Source organism: Zeus faber (genome assembly GCF_960531495.2).
Source record: "Zeus faber genome assembly, chromosome: 11".
Classification (NCBI taxonomy): Eukaryota; Metazoa; Chordata; class Actinopteri; order Zeiformes; family Zeidae; genus Zeus; species Zeus faber.
This window is the reverse complement of record NC_137205.1, coordinates 29,259,427-29,274,796: the sequence shown is the minus strand read 5'-3', so window position 1 is coordinate 29,274,796 and position 15,370 is coordinate 29,259,427. Positions and strand designations below refer to the sequence as shown.

At 47.4% G+C, this 15,370-nt stretch overlaps 1 protein-coding gene across 1 annotated transcript in view; it reads right to left on the bottom strand.

Moving 5' to 3' along the window:
• cep112 (centrosomal protein 112) overlaps positions 1–14,713 on the bottom strand; it is a gene marked incomplete at its 5' end in the record, with an annotated part of 140,662 nt that extends 125,949 nt beyond the window's left edge. The window contains 6 exons of the mRNA XM_080010122.1: positions 6,659–6,822; positions 8,103–8,293; positions 11,895–12,008; positions 12,899–12,992; positions 13,501–13,625; positions 14,596–14,713. Coding sequence (XP_079866248.1) covers positions 6,659–6,822; positions 8,103–8,293; positions 11,895–12,008; positions 12,899–12,992; positions 13,501–13,625; positions 14,596–14,713 — 806 coding nt within the window. The remainder of the gene's footprint in view (positions 1–6,658; positions 6,823–8,102; positions 8,294–11,894; positions 12,009–12,898; positions 12,993–13,500; positions 13,626–14,595) is intronic.
• Between the last annotated feature and the right edge of the window lie 657 nt (positions 14,714–15,370).

Genomic DNA, 15,370 nt, shown 5'->3' with positions numbered 1-15,370 from the left:
TCTAGCTTACATGGTCGAGGAGTTAGAGAACTAGTATGAAAACGTCTACGTGCACTGTCCTCTCGTTGTGAAATGTGCATGGTGTGTCTCGCTTAAACCGTTTAGGGTTTATTTGTTGACAGCACCACTGAAGATCTCCAGCACTGTAGAGACTCTGTTGTTTGTTGCAGCGGATGGTTAAAACAATCAGACTGCTGAGTCGTCCATTTCGCCAGGAACATCAAATCTCCAGCTCACAAAAAAAAAAAAAAAAAAAAAAAAAAAAAAACATTATAGATTAGAACGACATTTTACAGAGTATTTTCCAACACCATGACCATGCCAACCCAGGTTATCATTCAAAACGCTAGAATGCAATCACATTCTCTGAAGGGCAATGACATCCTATTGCAAGACAACCTTACGTCCCAATCGTACCCGAAAAGCTCCGAGGCGTCAGATAGCAACTTTGAACAAAGTGTTCACACGAATACACAACTTATTTAACACACAGAAAGAAGGGGAGGCTATGATGATGTCAAGTTCCGAACAATACGGATAATCTCTGATAATGCTACGGTACTGCAAAGAGCTCCCGCACGCACACGCACACACACACACACACACTAATATGTAAGATATAAAGTCATTTTTGAACACAGCACCCTTACTCCTCTCCTGTTCTTTAGTTACCTTCATATGCTCAGGTTAATTACATCATTACATCATCACTTTGCAGACGAAGGCGACGTACAATCATTCAAACACCGATGGACGCTGCCATCACAAGCCATCAGGGGTTAATTGTCTTGCTCAAGGACACTACAGCACGCTACAAGGAGGAGCTGGAACCTTGAGTACAAGACGACCCGCCCTCCCTCCAGAGCACTCGCCGCCCCCGGGTCAGCTTGGCGTTAACGTGACGTCACTCCAGCAGACGTCGTTGTTTAACCTAGCTAACGGTTATTATGACATCCTAACGCGTGACTTTTGTACAAGTTGAACACGCTCCGTCGTTTTGTTTCAAACAGGTTGAGTGAAAGTGAACAGTGGCGCTTACCTCCTCCTCCGCTTCAGCCTGGACTCTGACATCACTTCCTGCACGCTCCACCTTGTCCACTGCGTTTTTGCTTTTCGAGTTGGTTTGCTTTCTGAAAAGTGTCTTTTCTGTTCAGTTTTCAACGTCATAGAATGTGCGTACTTGGAGATGGAGATGAAAATGCAAATTGGATGATTGAATTGTCATTTTGTTTATGAGTCAAACGCCGCCTTCATGTTCTGAAAAACAAAAAAAGCATTTGTCTCGTTGCATCTCCATTCTCGCAATTGCTCTTACATTTGAATGACGATGACTTTTCACTTCCGCAGCTGTGGCTCCGTCGGCGTGTGAATGTGCATGCGTAGGCAGCTTGCATCGGTGTTTCGCGGTGCTCCCTTTGGGCTGGGGCATGCGTAGTTATAATATAGTTTTCACGATTTGGTTCATCGTAACATCTGGTGATAGTTGAACGTTATCTGCATTACTGCTGCATGACAGTGCATAAAGGCAGTTTGCCCAACGGTTGTCTATAAAACATTTCTTGCGCGTGAATATTTTGTGAAATCACCGATAATCCGCTAAATATTTTCAAGTTATCGATATGGTATTCATAAAAAAAAGTGTGACGTCTGATTTTACAGATATTGCCCCGCACTACTGGTAGAGATCAGATCCCAAGGGAAATATTAGGTAAATTTTTTTATTTTTTTTAAGTACGATAAAATTAACGATAAACCATAAAAATACTACTCTACAATATGGTTAATAAACAAATGTTGAATTGCCAATGCTGAAGAGCGTTAAACTGTTGTTCAGCTATCGGCCGCTCGGCACTGCTTCCAAAAACTCTGACTGAATGGAGGTCAATGGAAAAAGAAGACAATCCTCGCTAGAAATACAAAATCAATATTTTTTTCCCCTCACACAACAAAGAAAGTGAAAGAAAGGTACATTTTCCTCGATTGACAGATCTCTCCTTCAAGCAACAACAACTGTGACATCGCAGACGTACAGACCGTCTTCCAACAGCCTGTATCCCGCGCTCAGTTTTCACATGGTGGAACCAGCTGCCTGTTCAACCGCCTTCCACCTGCAATCTGTTCATGAGGCTGCGCTCTTGGCCAGGCTACTCAGAGTATAAATCAATGCAGGCGCACCTGGAGAACTAAATCAATGCGTCTATCGAGACGCCCAGCGGCTGCACCACGTCACGCCCCTCCTCAAAACGTTAAGTAGCGACGATCTGACTATCAAACTACTGTCCTGAAAGGATGATTATTGCTCATGGGGTAAGGAACACGCAACCTCTTTCGCGGCACTTCAGATTCCCGTCAACATACCAACTCCCCTCCTCCACTTTGGTCCACTTGTCTTTTACCGCGCACACGGCCATGAAACCGGCGTAGCGGGGCAAAGCTTTGCAATCTCGGGCCTCAAAGTCAACAGGTGGATGAGGGTAATTGAATCAGATGTGTCTGGAGTCTGCGGCCCGGAGATCAAAGCAGCGGCAAGCCACACACACACACACACACACACACACACACACACACACACACACACACACACACACACACACACACACACACACACACACACACACACACACACACACACACACACACACACACACACACACACGGGGAAGCTGATTAAAACAAGCTGACATTCGTACGGCAGTCTGACCCTTCAGGTGCGCGGGGCCAGGGGACCCCGGGCCTTGGGCACCCCGAGAAACGCTGGGACACAATCATCCATCTGCCCTCGTTCACTTTCGACCCCCCCCCCCACCCCCACCCAACACCTGCATGCCAGATCCATGAAAACACTCTGGCCTGTGAGAAAAAGAGGTCAAGTTCAAAAACAAAAAAACAAGAGAAAAAAAAAAAAAAAGTCCTTCATGTGTGTTGACTGCGGCGAACGCAACGGCGACGTTATGGTCGCACTGAGCTAAATGAATACAAGGCCAAGAGATGGAGTTAAAGGTTTTCATATGTGGATGAAAAGAGCCCTAAGTACGATAACATGCACTGAAGAAATGGCTCAGAGGTCAACCCCAGCGAGAGGAGGTCTGCCTTTCTTCTGATAATGGATGTATGGAACTAGTTTTTGTTTGGGCTCATTTCTTGCTAAATGTTTGCGTACACCATTTGTCGAGAGAATCACCCATATATCGACTGATGTGGTTATAGATATTTATTGAGAAGGTTTTGAATAATGCAAAATACAACTCAGTCATTGGCAATCATGGCTTTTCATGACTAGCTGGATGCCTCAAGGAGACAGAGGTATGATTGTGTTGATTTGCTGTGTTGTGTATCTGCTGTGGTGACCACTTCCCCCTTTCTCTTTAAGGAACACAATACAAATGGTTGTGCATGTGACGTTCCACGCATGGCTGTACGTTTTAATGCAATTTGCAAACAAAATGAATCAATGACTCGAGATAGAAGCAAACAACTGTCATAAAGATTCCCAAGTAAAGGAATATTAAATCAGAACCACACAAAACATTTCACTACAGGTCTGCAACAACTCACGAGCAGCACATCTAAGCCCGGGGTGCTGGTTACAGCGTCAACACAAGGTTTATGTCAAGAACACTGTGTTTCTACTCCCTTCACCCTTCTTTTATACCCCTCCTCCTCCTCATCCTCCTTCTGTGAACTCAGAGCCAACCTAAAGGGCCAAACCACACAGCGTGTCATATTTGATGCTGGGATCTCGAGGTGACGTGTGGGCGACTGGAGTACGTAGGCCATCTAAACCAAAGTGTTCCTGCGCCATCACTGAACCCGGCGCGGCGTCCCCACCGCATTCCTCTGGTTGCAGCGGCGCTCTGGGTGGGTGAGTGGCTCCATCTTGTGGCTGACTCTCTAACTACAGGCTGGGCCAGGTGGCGTTCCCTGAGAGAGCTCCACACAGGTTTTCAAAACCAACAAAACCAACCCCCGCCGCCCTCTTCCGCCGCTTTCTTTCTCCGACTCAATCGTCCAAACTTTTGTGGCTAGATCTTTACCCTTGATTCCAGACAACGGTTTCCTGAGCTTGAAAGAGCCATACCATCACCTGACTAATGGCGGGGGACAGAGATCAAACGGTGGCACATCACAGGGAGGGAGCCAGCTGAGGTCCCTGCGTTTTAATCTTATCTAAATGAGACAGACACATGAAAGGGCTCCGAGCCCGGCTAATTTTCTCCATTAGGATGTCAGCCTATGATCTGAGCGTCTTTCATGGTCTTATCCCAATCAGACACCATGAGTCGGTGCTAAGCAGTCAGCTCCCCACAAGACCTCTCCATCGACCCCCCCCCCCCCCCCCCCTCCACACCAGGGGGGAGGAGAGGCAGAGCGGATCCTAAATGAGGTTATCCATGCCACCATGAGCCACTTGTGCGTTGAGAGCTCACTGTGTCAGGGTAAACAGGTTTTTTTTTTTTTCCTGCTAATGGGAGAGGTGTCATCTGCATTTGGCAAACAGAATAAAGGTTACAGCCGTCGAGCGGCCCTTTAAAAGACAAGCTGGTAGTAGTCACGATCATGATATTGTAGTCGATGACTCATTTTTAAACAAATAATTGCAATAAGCAATGCAATTGTTTAATTTCACCAATCTATTGACATTAGAAAAAAATGGGTTAATTGCTGCAACTCAACTGATGAAAATGTACTTAATTCAAACATCAATTTAGATGGAAAGATATGATTGGGGAAACTAACAATTTCACAAAATTGTGGTCAGCTCAAATGATTGTGGTCAGCTCAAGTAATAGCATCAGGCAATGATGGCGAGCAGGCCATGTAATTGTGTAATAATTGTGGTGGCTAGGTGGCATGAAATGACATTGAACCTGCAAAGAAAAACGAGATTAAAAGAAAATCTCCTTTGTAATTTTTTTTTTTAATAACACTAGTGACCATTAAAACTAGCTTTGGCAATTTGAACTTCAGAAACCGGCATTTAAAGACAAATCCAGGTTGTGCCTTTCCAAGACCATTTTCTCGGAGCCAGCACTCTGCGGCGTCGCCGGTAGTAAAATGTGAATTAGATATGGCAGCACAGGGCCTGTACTCCCTCTCCCAGAATGTCCCGGTGGATATTAGGCACTCTTTACCACACTTCTTGTGTTTTCTTTATATTATGCCGATGAGCATATCCAGACAGCAAGCTCTAAACTATCTTTCGTCGTTAATTGGGATGGGGGAAAACCCCATGCCATTACTAATATTGCTTTGTTAAAGCCCCTTAGCTGCCTGTAGTCAGAGGCAATATCCCTGGGCCAACGGAGAGGACCGAGTTAGTTCTGTTTGGATAACACCCCTGTGTGGGTGTGTGAATATGTGCATGTGCGACACACAAATCCACAAAGCATATTTCAGAATCCAAGCTACATATATAATGGGAGGAATGTAAAAAGCCGGGGCAACAGAGGGCATGCTAATGAGTTGCCGGGCCGCTGCTGATCTTTCCTCTCCCCTCTGTCGGGGCCAGACCTCGCTTTCAACTACTGGGAGAGAGTCGAGAAGAGGGGAATATAAAGATGGATACAGAGAATACGAGGGGCTCCTCATCTCATGTTGTTTTGAAGTCTTCCCCTTTGAAAAGTCTCTAAGTGGACAGCTCATGTCTCATGACTGACGTAAGGTCCTAGCAACGCCATTCAATTCCCTGCCGCTGCTAATAAGTGACTGGGATGGCTGATCAGCGAGCAGCGCCATCGGTATTTAACTTGACAAAATATGTTAACCCGTGAGGCTGAGAGGTCCGTCTTCTGCTCCCCAAACAGCATACTGTGTATCTCTGATCACATCCAACCCACAATGTACTCACCATCTCAGATTGGATCCATCATCCACCACATGCAGGATTCTTTGTCCAACTCATTTTAGCAGTTACCAAACACTAATAATTTGTTGCAGTCTGTTAGACTGCAATCGCAATAATAAAACGCAAACAAGCAAAATGTATGTGATAAAAATAAGTAAATATCATACTCAAACTCTGTTTTGGATCATCAATTTAGTATTATCATTCCTCTGTGAATGATTTTCAATCATTATTCTTCTTAAATCATTGGTCATCAAGTATTGTTTACTGCTAGTATTTCTTTTTCAAAATATATACAATAATTGAGGGTCATTTCAATAAATCAAATAGAGTGAGATGTTGAAGGATCACCATCATTCCTCAACCAAAGCACTTTATACAACAAACATTCTTCTTAAAGAATTCACTTGCTCTTCTGTGTCGAGCCAAAGAAAGGGACAAAAATATAAAAATTTGCGCTACTCTGACACGTGGAAGCAGGAGTATTGTTCAAGATTCAAAAGGTTTATTCATCACATACATATACATACTTTCATACATATATGCAGTGAAGTGTAAAATGTTCAATGTCATCCTTCCAGAAAGGGGATAGCAACCAGGCTTCCAGGCTTGTAAAATATATTTTGAAATTCTGTTAATCTTCCAGGTTTTTCCTAACGGTGAGAACCCTGAGTTGTCAGGTGTCAGGTGACGCAAAGTGTGTGCATACATTTACACACACCCACAAGCCCACTAGAAGTGATTTCAACAATATTCTATCTCACAAAGTTGGTTCCTATTTCTACCTGCGATCGGGGTGATCCGGCCCAGTACCTGGTGTGAGTGCTGGTGGGTAAAGCCCCAGTCTTGTTCTTCAGGAGGCTGCTCTCCCAGGCATCATCCAAATGGCCACCGAGCTCTCCTGTCACCCATTCAGGAAGATCTGAGAGGGTCTGGGTTGCAGGCCAACTGCCCAGCGGTTCATCAAAGTAGATGGACTATAAATGACAAGGCAAGCACAAGAGACACAGTCTAGGTAAAAACTGAAGTCATCTTTAAACAGCATATTTAATTATCACTTCACCCTGACCTGCACTTCATTGAGCCTTAGGTTAACAAAACCAAAATAATTATTCACATGCAACAACTGCATTTCTGAAGGATTGCATATAAAGTCACCATAATTATTATTGTGTGATGGTGTCATGATTATTTGAGCTGATCATTTCGCACAATCATGCTTACATCCAAATGTCAACGGATGTGTCTAACATTGTAAGAAATGTCCCAACAAACAGAATGCGAATGAAGTACATTTCCTTTCAGTTGGTTGAGGTCAATTAACGGTCTTCCTGAACACAATCGTACAATGTCAAGACAAATCAAATCAGAGCTGTATAGACCCTACTGGTTTTGAGCAGGTTAATTAGTCTCAGCTGATATAAAACCATATTTTGTGCTTTCCAATGCAAGCAGATGGCAGAACAGTGCCAACAGGACAGCCCATGGGTCTCTTCCTCTTTAGCGGGGAGACTCCCCTATGATTGGAGCAGTTCTTGGTAAAGTTATGCTGGACATGTAATTATTTAAGACATAGCCGCCCAGTGCAAGTTTTGTTTGTTGAAACGCTGGGACACAATCATCCATCTGCCCTCGTTCACTGGTGGAGGTTCTGTATAAGAAAAAGCTGTGCTCTTGTCGTCCACAGGACAGAGTTATTACAGCAGTTCTTGATGATTTAAGAATTAATAATAGTTGCATCGCATTGGTTGAGAAGTTGAACTCCACTTGCAGACTCACTCTGTCCGAGATGCAATAGCACACAAATAATAGTGTTGTTTGTCCAGCATGCTGACAGCACAGGTTAAAAAATAAATAAAACAAGGTTCAATCTGACATTACAAAGTGAAATGACCTTCAAGTACTTGTTTAAGCACCATATTTTATGCTAAACAGATACAATACATTTTTAATGTGATCTTTATTAAGTTTAAATATAATATAACTTTTCAAGCAGTTCACCACAAAAGGACATATTTTCAAGGTACTCCAGTGCTTAAATTTCTGAGGACAAGGTTCAAGGACTTCAAGCACCTGAAGGACCTGGTAAGAACCACACATAACATAACGGTGGCCTACAACAAATTGCAATTATTATGACAATTAGTCCGCAACAGAATTGTCCATCTCGCGACAGCCCTGCACATTGAGCGAAGAATCAAAATGAAAACATGAATTGACCGTGGATGGAGATGGAGACAATGAATGAAATGTTTACCATGTAGGTTGGTAGCATCTTCAGGCTGCCAGGCTCCGGCCTGCTGGTAAAAGGCGCATCGAGGAAGCCGTTCTTCAGCATGTGCTGGAGCAGGCGAGCGTACACGTTGCGCGTCGTCCGGCCAGCTAGGCTCGAGCCCGACACGCCTGGGTCACACAGCTTCTTTATCCACATGGCACAGCGCTGGCGGTCTGTCGTAAGCAGGCGGAGCAGCAGAAAAAGGTCATTCGAGGTAATGGATTTGGTATAATGGTTTTGCGATGTTTTGAGTTGTTTTTGTGTTTTTTTAGGGGGCGTGTACAGGTGCCTGTGTTGTCAATGAACTGCTTGCGTGGGTCGTCCGCCCTATGTTCCCAAAAGCCCCATGCTCCCTCAATCCTATGCTCCTTCAATATAAAAAGAAGAAAAATGCTCATACCTCTTGCCGGGCATAATCACAAAAAAAGCAAAATCTGATAATACTTGTTCACAGTGGCGATAGTGGCACCGCCCCTTGCGGTCGCCTTCGCCGGCGCTCCGGTCGACTTTTCCACATTTTAGTATTTCTTTACGTTTTTATCATATCGGCAGTGACCTCTTACGGCCGCGATGCACTCATGGATATAAAACCTTCCCTAAACAAACAACTTGGGGACTTTTTATCCGTGGAAGCAGAGTGGCCAGCTGAAATTCTACGCGGGAAGACGCTCAACAACAACAACAAAAATGGAGACGCTGTTCCACGGGCGGGCCCACGGAGGAAGCACCGTGGTAAACGAGGCGGCATTCGGGTCAGAATGAGGACGCAACCTTACCGTCCACCTCTGCCAAGCATCCTTCTTGCCAATGTTCAGTCCCTGGAGAACAAGATGGATGACCTTTGAGCGAGGATTAAATTCCAACGAGACACGACAAACTGTTGCGTCCTCTGCCTGACGGAAACATGGTTGAACCCACTGGTGCCGGATGAAGCCATGCGTCCAGCCGGGACCTTCTCCGTGTTCCGCGGTGACAGATCGGGGAAATCCAAAGGTGGAGGCGTCTGCCTAATGGTAAACAACCGCTGGTGTAACCCCAACAACACCAAGTTTCTCTCCCGCTCCTGCTCGCCGAACCTGGAACAGCTGACCATCTTATGCCGTCATTTTTATCTCCCCTGGGAATTCAGCACGGTCATCATTACAGCCCTTTATATTCCACTGCAAGCGGATACCGACACAGCACTGTCGGACGTGTTGTGCGGATTTCAAAACAAACACGACGCGGCTGTGGTGGTGACTGGGGACTTTAACAGGCCGAACCTTCAAAAAGTTCTGCCTAATTTCCACCAACACATCATGTGTGCCACCAGGGGAGATAGAACTTTGGACCATTGCTACACACCGTACAAGAATGGATACAAAACCGTCTCGCTCCCTGCTTTCGGGAAATCTGACCACGCCACGATCTCTCTGGTTCCCGTTTACAGGCCTCTGATCGCGCGTGAACTGGTGGTGACGAGGGAAGTGAAGCGGTGGACAGACCAATCAGAGGCTGCGCTTCAGGACGCAGTCGCTGACGTAGACCTGGACATGTTCCAATCAAGTTCAAGTGACGTCACTGAGTTTACGGACGTAGCGGTGAGCTTTGTGGCTACGGTAGCAGACAGCATCGTTCCCACGGTGAAAGTTTGGATATTTCCAAACCAGAAACCGTGGGTTGATAAATCCATCCGCTGCGGCCGCTTACAATGACGGTCTTGTATCCGGAAATATGGACAATTAAAAAGCGGCGTCGTACAATCTGCGGAAGGCGGTGAAGGACGCTTAACAGACGTACAGAGAGACTGGAGCTACAGATGGAGCGAGGGGACACAAGACGCTTGTGGGAGGGGCTGCGGACGATAAACTATAAGAGCAGCTCCTCCCCAGCCACGAGTGTGGACGCCTCCCTAGCCAACTAACTGAACTCCTTTTATCCGCGGTCTGAGTCCGGCAGCAGCACCGCTAGCTCGCCGGCCAAGTGGAGTTACACCGCTGGGGATGAGCGCGCACTCTCGGTGTCCGTGCACGAGGTCAGGAACGCTCTGATGCGGGTGAACACCAGGAAAGCTGCGGGCCCAGACGGCATATCTGGGCGAGTACTGAAGACCTGTGCTCACCAGCTATCTCCGGTGTTCACTACAATATTCAACATCTCCCTGGCTGAATCAGTGGTCCCGTCCTGCTTAAGGAGGTCCAACCGTTCCTGTCCCGAAGATGGCCTCTCCTGCCTGCCTGAATGACTACCGTCCGGTGGCCCTCACCTCGGTGTTCATGAACTGTTTTGAGAGGCTGATTAAGGATTATATCTGCGCCTCCCTCCCCCGCACCTTGGACCCGTTGCAGTTTGCGTACCGCCAGAATAGATCCACGGACGACGCAGTCTCCCAGGTACTGCGCACCACGCTCACGCACCAGGATGGCCCGAGGAGGGCCTATGTGAGAATGCTGTTCATCGATTACAGTTCAGCTTTCAACACCATAGTCCCCACCAGACTGGCTGTTAAGCTGAAGGAGCTCGGACTGAATACTCCGCTGTGTGCCTGGATCCTGGACTTCCTCACAGCCCGGCCCCAGGTGGTCAGGGTGGGGAAGCACATGTCCAGATCCTCATCACCCCAACAACGGACTGTTCCAGCTGCTGCTGTCAGGCAAGCGCCTCCGCAGACACACAGCAAGAACAGAGAGACTGAGATGGAGTTTTTCCCCGCAAGCCATAAGAACTGTCAATGCTGACCTCACCAGGGGTCCTCACTGAGCCACACACATAGGCTCCACTACCTTCTGTATTGTATGTAGCATGCTGTACCGCATACTGTGTCACTGTTCTGGGTTGTTCGGTGATACCGTATTGCTGCGCTGTACTGTTGTATACTGTGCTGTATTATCCCACAAACACTACTTCACTTTATTCACATGCTACTTTAATGTACATATCTGTATATACATAAATAGCCTATCCCATATACATAAGTCTATCCCATATACGTAAGCCTATTCCCTTTATCTATTCCATTTTATTTGATCTTATTCTATATATTTTTATTTTATTCTATAAGTATTCGACTTAGTGTATTACGTTTTAGGAATCAGTTAGTTGGTCTAGTAAAAAGAAATTTTCCTAGGACATATTGTGTGTAATCACCGTGTGCGTTGCATTACATTTTACTGCATATATGTATAAAATTATGTATATGTATGTGACAAATAAACCTCTTGAATCTTCAGTAAATAATATGTGAAATGGTGTTTATGCTTCCGAAGATCCTCCCTTACTCAAACACACTTGCATCGAACAAGAATACTAATCTATTCCGTGGTTGGAGGGTTTTAAATTGAGGTTTTGACATTATATGATTTGAATGTTGCAAGAATCTAAAGGGAATGTGAAGTTTGACCGTTGCTATGGACTCCAGTGGCCATCTTTGCAGGATCACTTCCATTCAACTGCATAGAGAAATATCGAAAACATAGGAAATGTACAAAACTGCAGAAAGGAAGTAAGGGAGAAAAGGAAGGGTCTCGCACAACTGGGTTGCAAGATTTTTTCTGTGGCTGTTTTTCACCAAACAAGAGGTGAGCTCATTGAAACATTTAGCAAGTTGTCATGCGCTCTGGCATGAAAAGCGTTAGCCGCAGACTTAACATTAGCATCATGCATCACAATGTCTCCCGCGCCACAAAATAAAAACACCCGTCTGTGCGTGTACGCTGAACTGTTTCTTGAAATGTGTCGCTTTCCGCTCCGGGAACAGGACAAATATGGACATAAACAGAGTCCAGGAGCTCGTACCCGTCTTGTTGGGGAGCTTGAGGACATAAGGCTTCATGCCTGCCAGGAAGTGGTCAAAGTCGGAGTCCAGGCTCTGCCAGGAGGCCTCCTGCTGGCTCATGGTGTCCCCGGAACCTGGAAGGAGCAGGTGGGAGAGACAAACAAATCCCAGTTAGGACTTCAGGTTGTGTTCAGACAGACAGACAGACAGACAGCACGTTAGAACGCCGTGTGGTACGGGTCACAATAAAGTGTGAGTAGAGCGCCTCTCTAGATGGCGTAAATAAAGACCCTGCAGGCGAAACAAGGACGCGCACGGTGACACCGGGCGACGTGAACGAGGTGCGCGGGGGGGTCAGTGAGGTAAACACGGCCGCCACGAGCCGGGAGGACCGGGATCAGAGAACGTGTCATCCCGGACGACCCGCTTGCACCGAACGAATGTGTTCAAGTGAATCGGCGTAGATCGCGCCGGGAATCTGGCAAACGCCACCGCGAATTTGGATTCAGCGAGCGACTCGCAAACGAATGTAATGTGTTGCGTTTGGGGAAAGGCCTTTGGCAGCGTCGATATGACTCATTTACACGCTGCGTGATTTTGGGAGAATCGGGCGAAGGGATCTTTGTGATGGCGCTTAATTATTACACCCAAGAAGATCCATTTCGACAGAATGACGGTTTCGTCCTCGTTGTTGTCGGCGTTGAGTTCCGCGCCCAACGCGGCCGAACCGACTCGTTCGTCGTCCGTTGACCCGAACTCCTCCTCGAGTCCCTCCACCGAGCGGCTCGTCGAGAACAGACTCCGGGGGAGGGGGAGGAAAAAAAAAGAGTCGAACCTCCCACCGCCGGTCCACACGGCGGAGGGAGGCTAACTGTAGCTTCAGCGTCGCCGAAACCGGCTGCGTGGGCGCGGTCGCTGCGCCGACGCCTGGTCGCGGGGGCCGGCGCCAGGGCCCGGGCAGGGAGGCTGTTTGGCTGTTTGGCTGTTTGGTTGTTTGTTTGTTTGTTTGTTTGTTTGTTGTTACCTTGAATCGGCCGCTCGAGACGGTTCAAAACTCCAGCCGCCTCGCGCCTCGCCACTTCCGGTTTCCGGACGCTTATGACGCGTCGCGCCGTTGCCTGGGAAACCGGCCCTGAGCGTCACGTGACTTCCTCCCGCGTCACTTCGCTCCGCGCGTTTGTTTTTTTTGTGTTTTATAAATTAACTTAAAACATTTGCACGATTTAAATTGTTCATGCAGTTTAAAGGACCGGTGTGTAGAATTCAGTGGCCTCTAGCAGAACGGACTTGGCCGAATGGAACACAATATTCACAAGTATGTTGTAACATGTACGTAATCCCATGAAAATAGGGATTGTCGTGTTTTCGTTACCTTAGAACGAGCCGTTTATATGTGTATATATATATATATATACATATATATATATATACACACACACACACACACACACGGAAGTTAAAGGGCTGGAGAGCCAGGTACCACCGGGCGATCCGGGTGTTTGTATCCTTTATGCGGTGGAGCCACTGCAGCGGGGTGTGGTCAGAACAGACGGTGAAAGCTCATCCCAGGAGGTAGTAGCGGAGGGAACCGACTGCCCATTTGATAGCGAGACACTACTTCTTTACCGTGCTGTACCTCGACTCCGGCTCAGAGCTTGCGGCTGGACGCAGCACGGCTTGCGCCACTGGACGCTCGGTCCCCTCAACCTCCTGGGACAAGACTGCGCCAGCCCTCTGTTCAATGTGTCGGTCTGCAGACAGAAAGGGAGAGAGGAGTGTCACTGTGAATAGTAATGTCATTGAAGTAGGCCGCGGCATATGCTACATGTGGACGCAGAACGCAATCCATGAGTCTCTGAAAAGGTGGGGCACCGAACAATCCGAAGCCAAACGGCGTGGAGAATGCCGATTTTTCCTTCGACTCCTGAGACAAATGAATCTGCCGGTAGCCCTTGGTTAAATCCAATGTTGTGAATAAACAAGCTGTACCTAACCAGTCAAGAAGTTCATCAACCCGGGCCATCGGGTAGGTGTCGAACTTGGACACCGCGTTCACCCTTCAGTAGTCCACGCAGAACCGGACTGACCCATCAGGCTTACCCACCAGCACGATGGGACTAGACCAGTCACACATGGACTCCTATTACGCCCATGTCCAGCATGGCCTCTAATTCCGCCTGCACGATCTTGCATTTGTGTTCGGGCAGGCGATACGGCCGAGAGCGCACCTTCACCCCTGGGGTCGTCTCCACATGGTGGTGTATGAGGGACGTGAGGCCTGGCAGGGAGGAGAAAACATCAGAGAAGCGATGCTGAAGTTCAGCTATGTCCGCCCTCTGGTGCTAGGATCTTCCTCCCAGTTTTCTTTAATAAGGTCTAGCACCCCCCGGGGTCTCCTGCCAAAGAGGAATTCAAAGGGAGAAAATCCCGTGGAGGCCTGGGGAAGCTCCTGCACCGCAAACAACAGAGGGTCCAACCACTTGTCCCAATTACGGCTATCATTGTGAAAAAACTTTTGAATCATGTTTTTCAGTGTTTTATTAAACCACTCCACCAGGCCGTCAGTCTCAGGATGGTAAAAGCTGGTCCGAATTGAGCGTACGCCCAGTAACTGGGAAAGTTCCCGAAGTGTACATGACATAAAGGTAGTGCCCTGGCGGGTCAGGATTTCCTTCAGAATCCCAACTCGGGAGATGACCTGAAACAGTGCCTGCGCCACACTTTTGGCCGTAATACTGGGCAGGGGGACTGCTTCTGAGTACTGGGTTGCATAATCCACTAGGACTAACGCAAAAGGATACTCGCGGGCACTGCAGTCTAACGGCCCGATGAGGTCCATACTGAGTCTTTCGAACAGGACCTCGACTAGGGGGAGGGGTCCCAACAGCGCTCTTGGCGTAGCCGGAGGGTTGACTAACTGCCACTCAGGACATGCAGCGCGCCATTTTCGCACATCTGCCTAAATGCCCGGCCAATTGAAGCGGGCCATTATCCGCTGTCGTGTTTGCTCATGACCGAGGTGACCGGCCATCGGGTTATGGTGAGCCGCCCGGAAGAGCATTTCCCAACGGCTCTTCGGACCAACAACTGGGTTTTCTCCTCTCCTCTCTGAGTGTCATGGCTCACTCGATATAACATGTCCCTAATAACTGAAAAATACAGGTGAGTGAGCACGGCGTCTCGGCGCGTCAATACGCCATCGATTTTAACTACCCCTCAAACGCCCCCCATATGGTGTTGTCTCGCGACTGCTCCAGCGGAAAATCGTCGATAGGTAAGATTAAAGGAACAGGGGAAGACCCTACGCCCCGCACCCGTCGGGAACGTATTTTTGTTTTGAAAAAAGCTTTTATCTAACAGTAAGAATTTACATGTTTTATAAAAGTGGAATTATTTTAAATCACCTGGACTGTCACTTTAAAGAAAACGATCGATCGGCGTTGTTCAGTGTCTCGGTATCTAACGGGAATATTTAACTCCACGGTTTAACATTTTT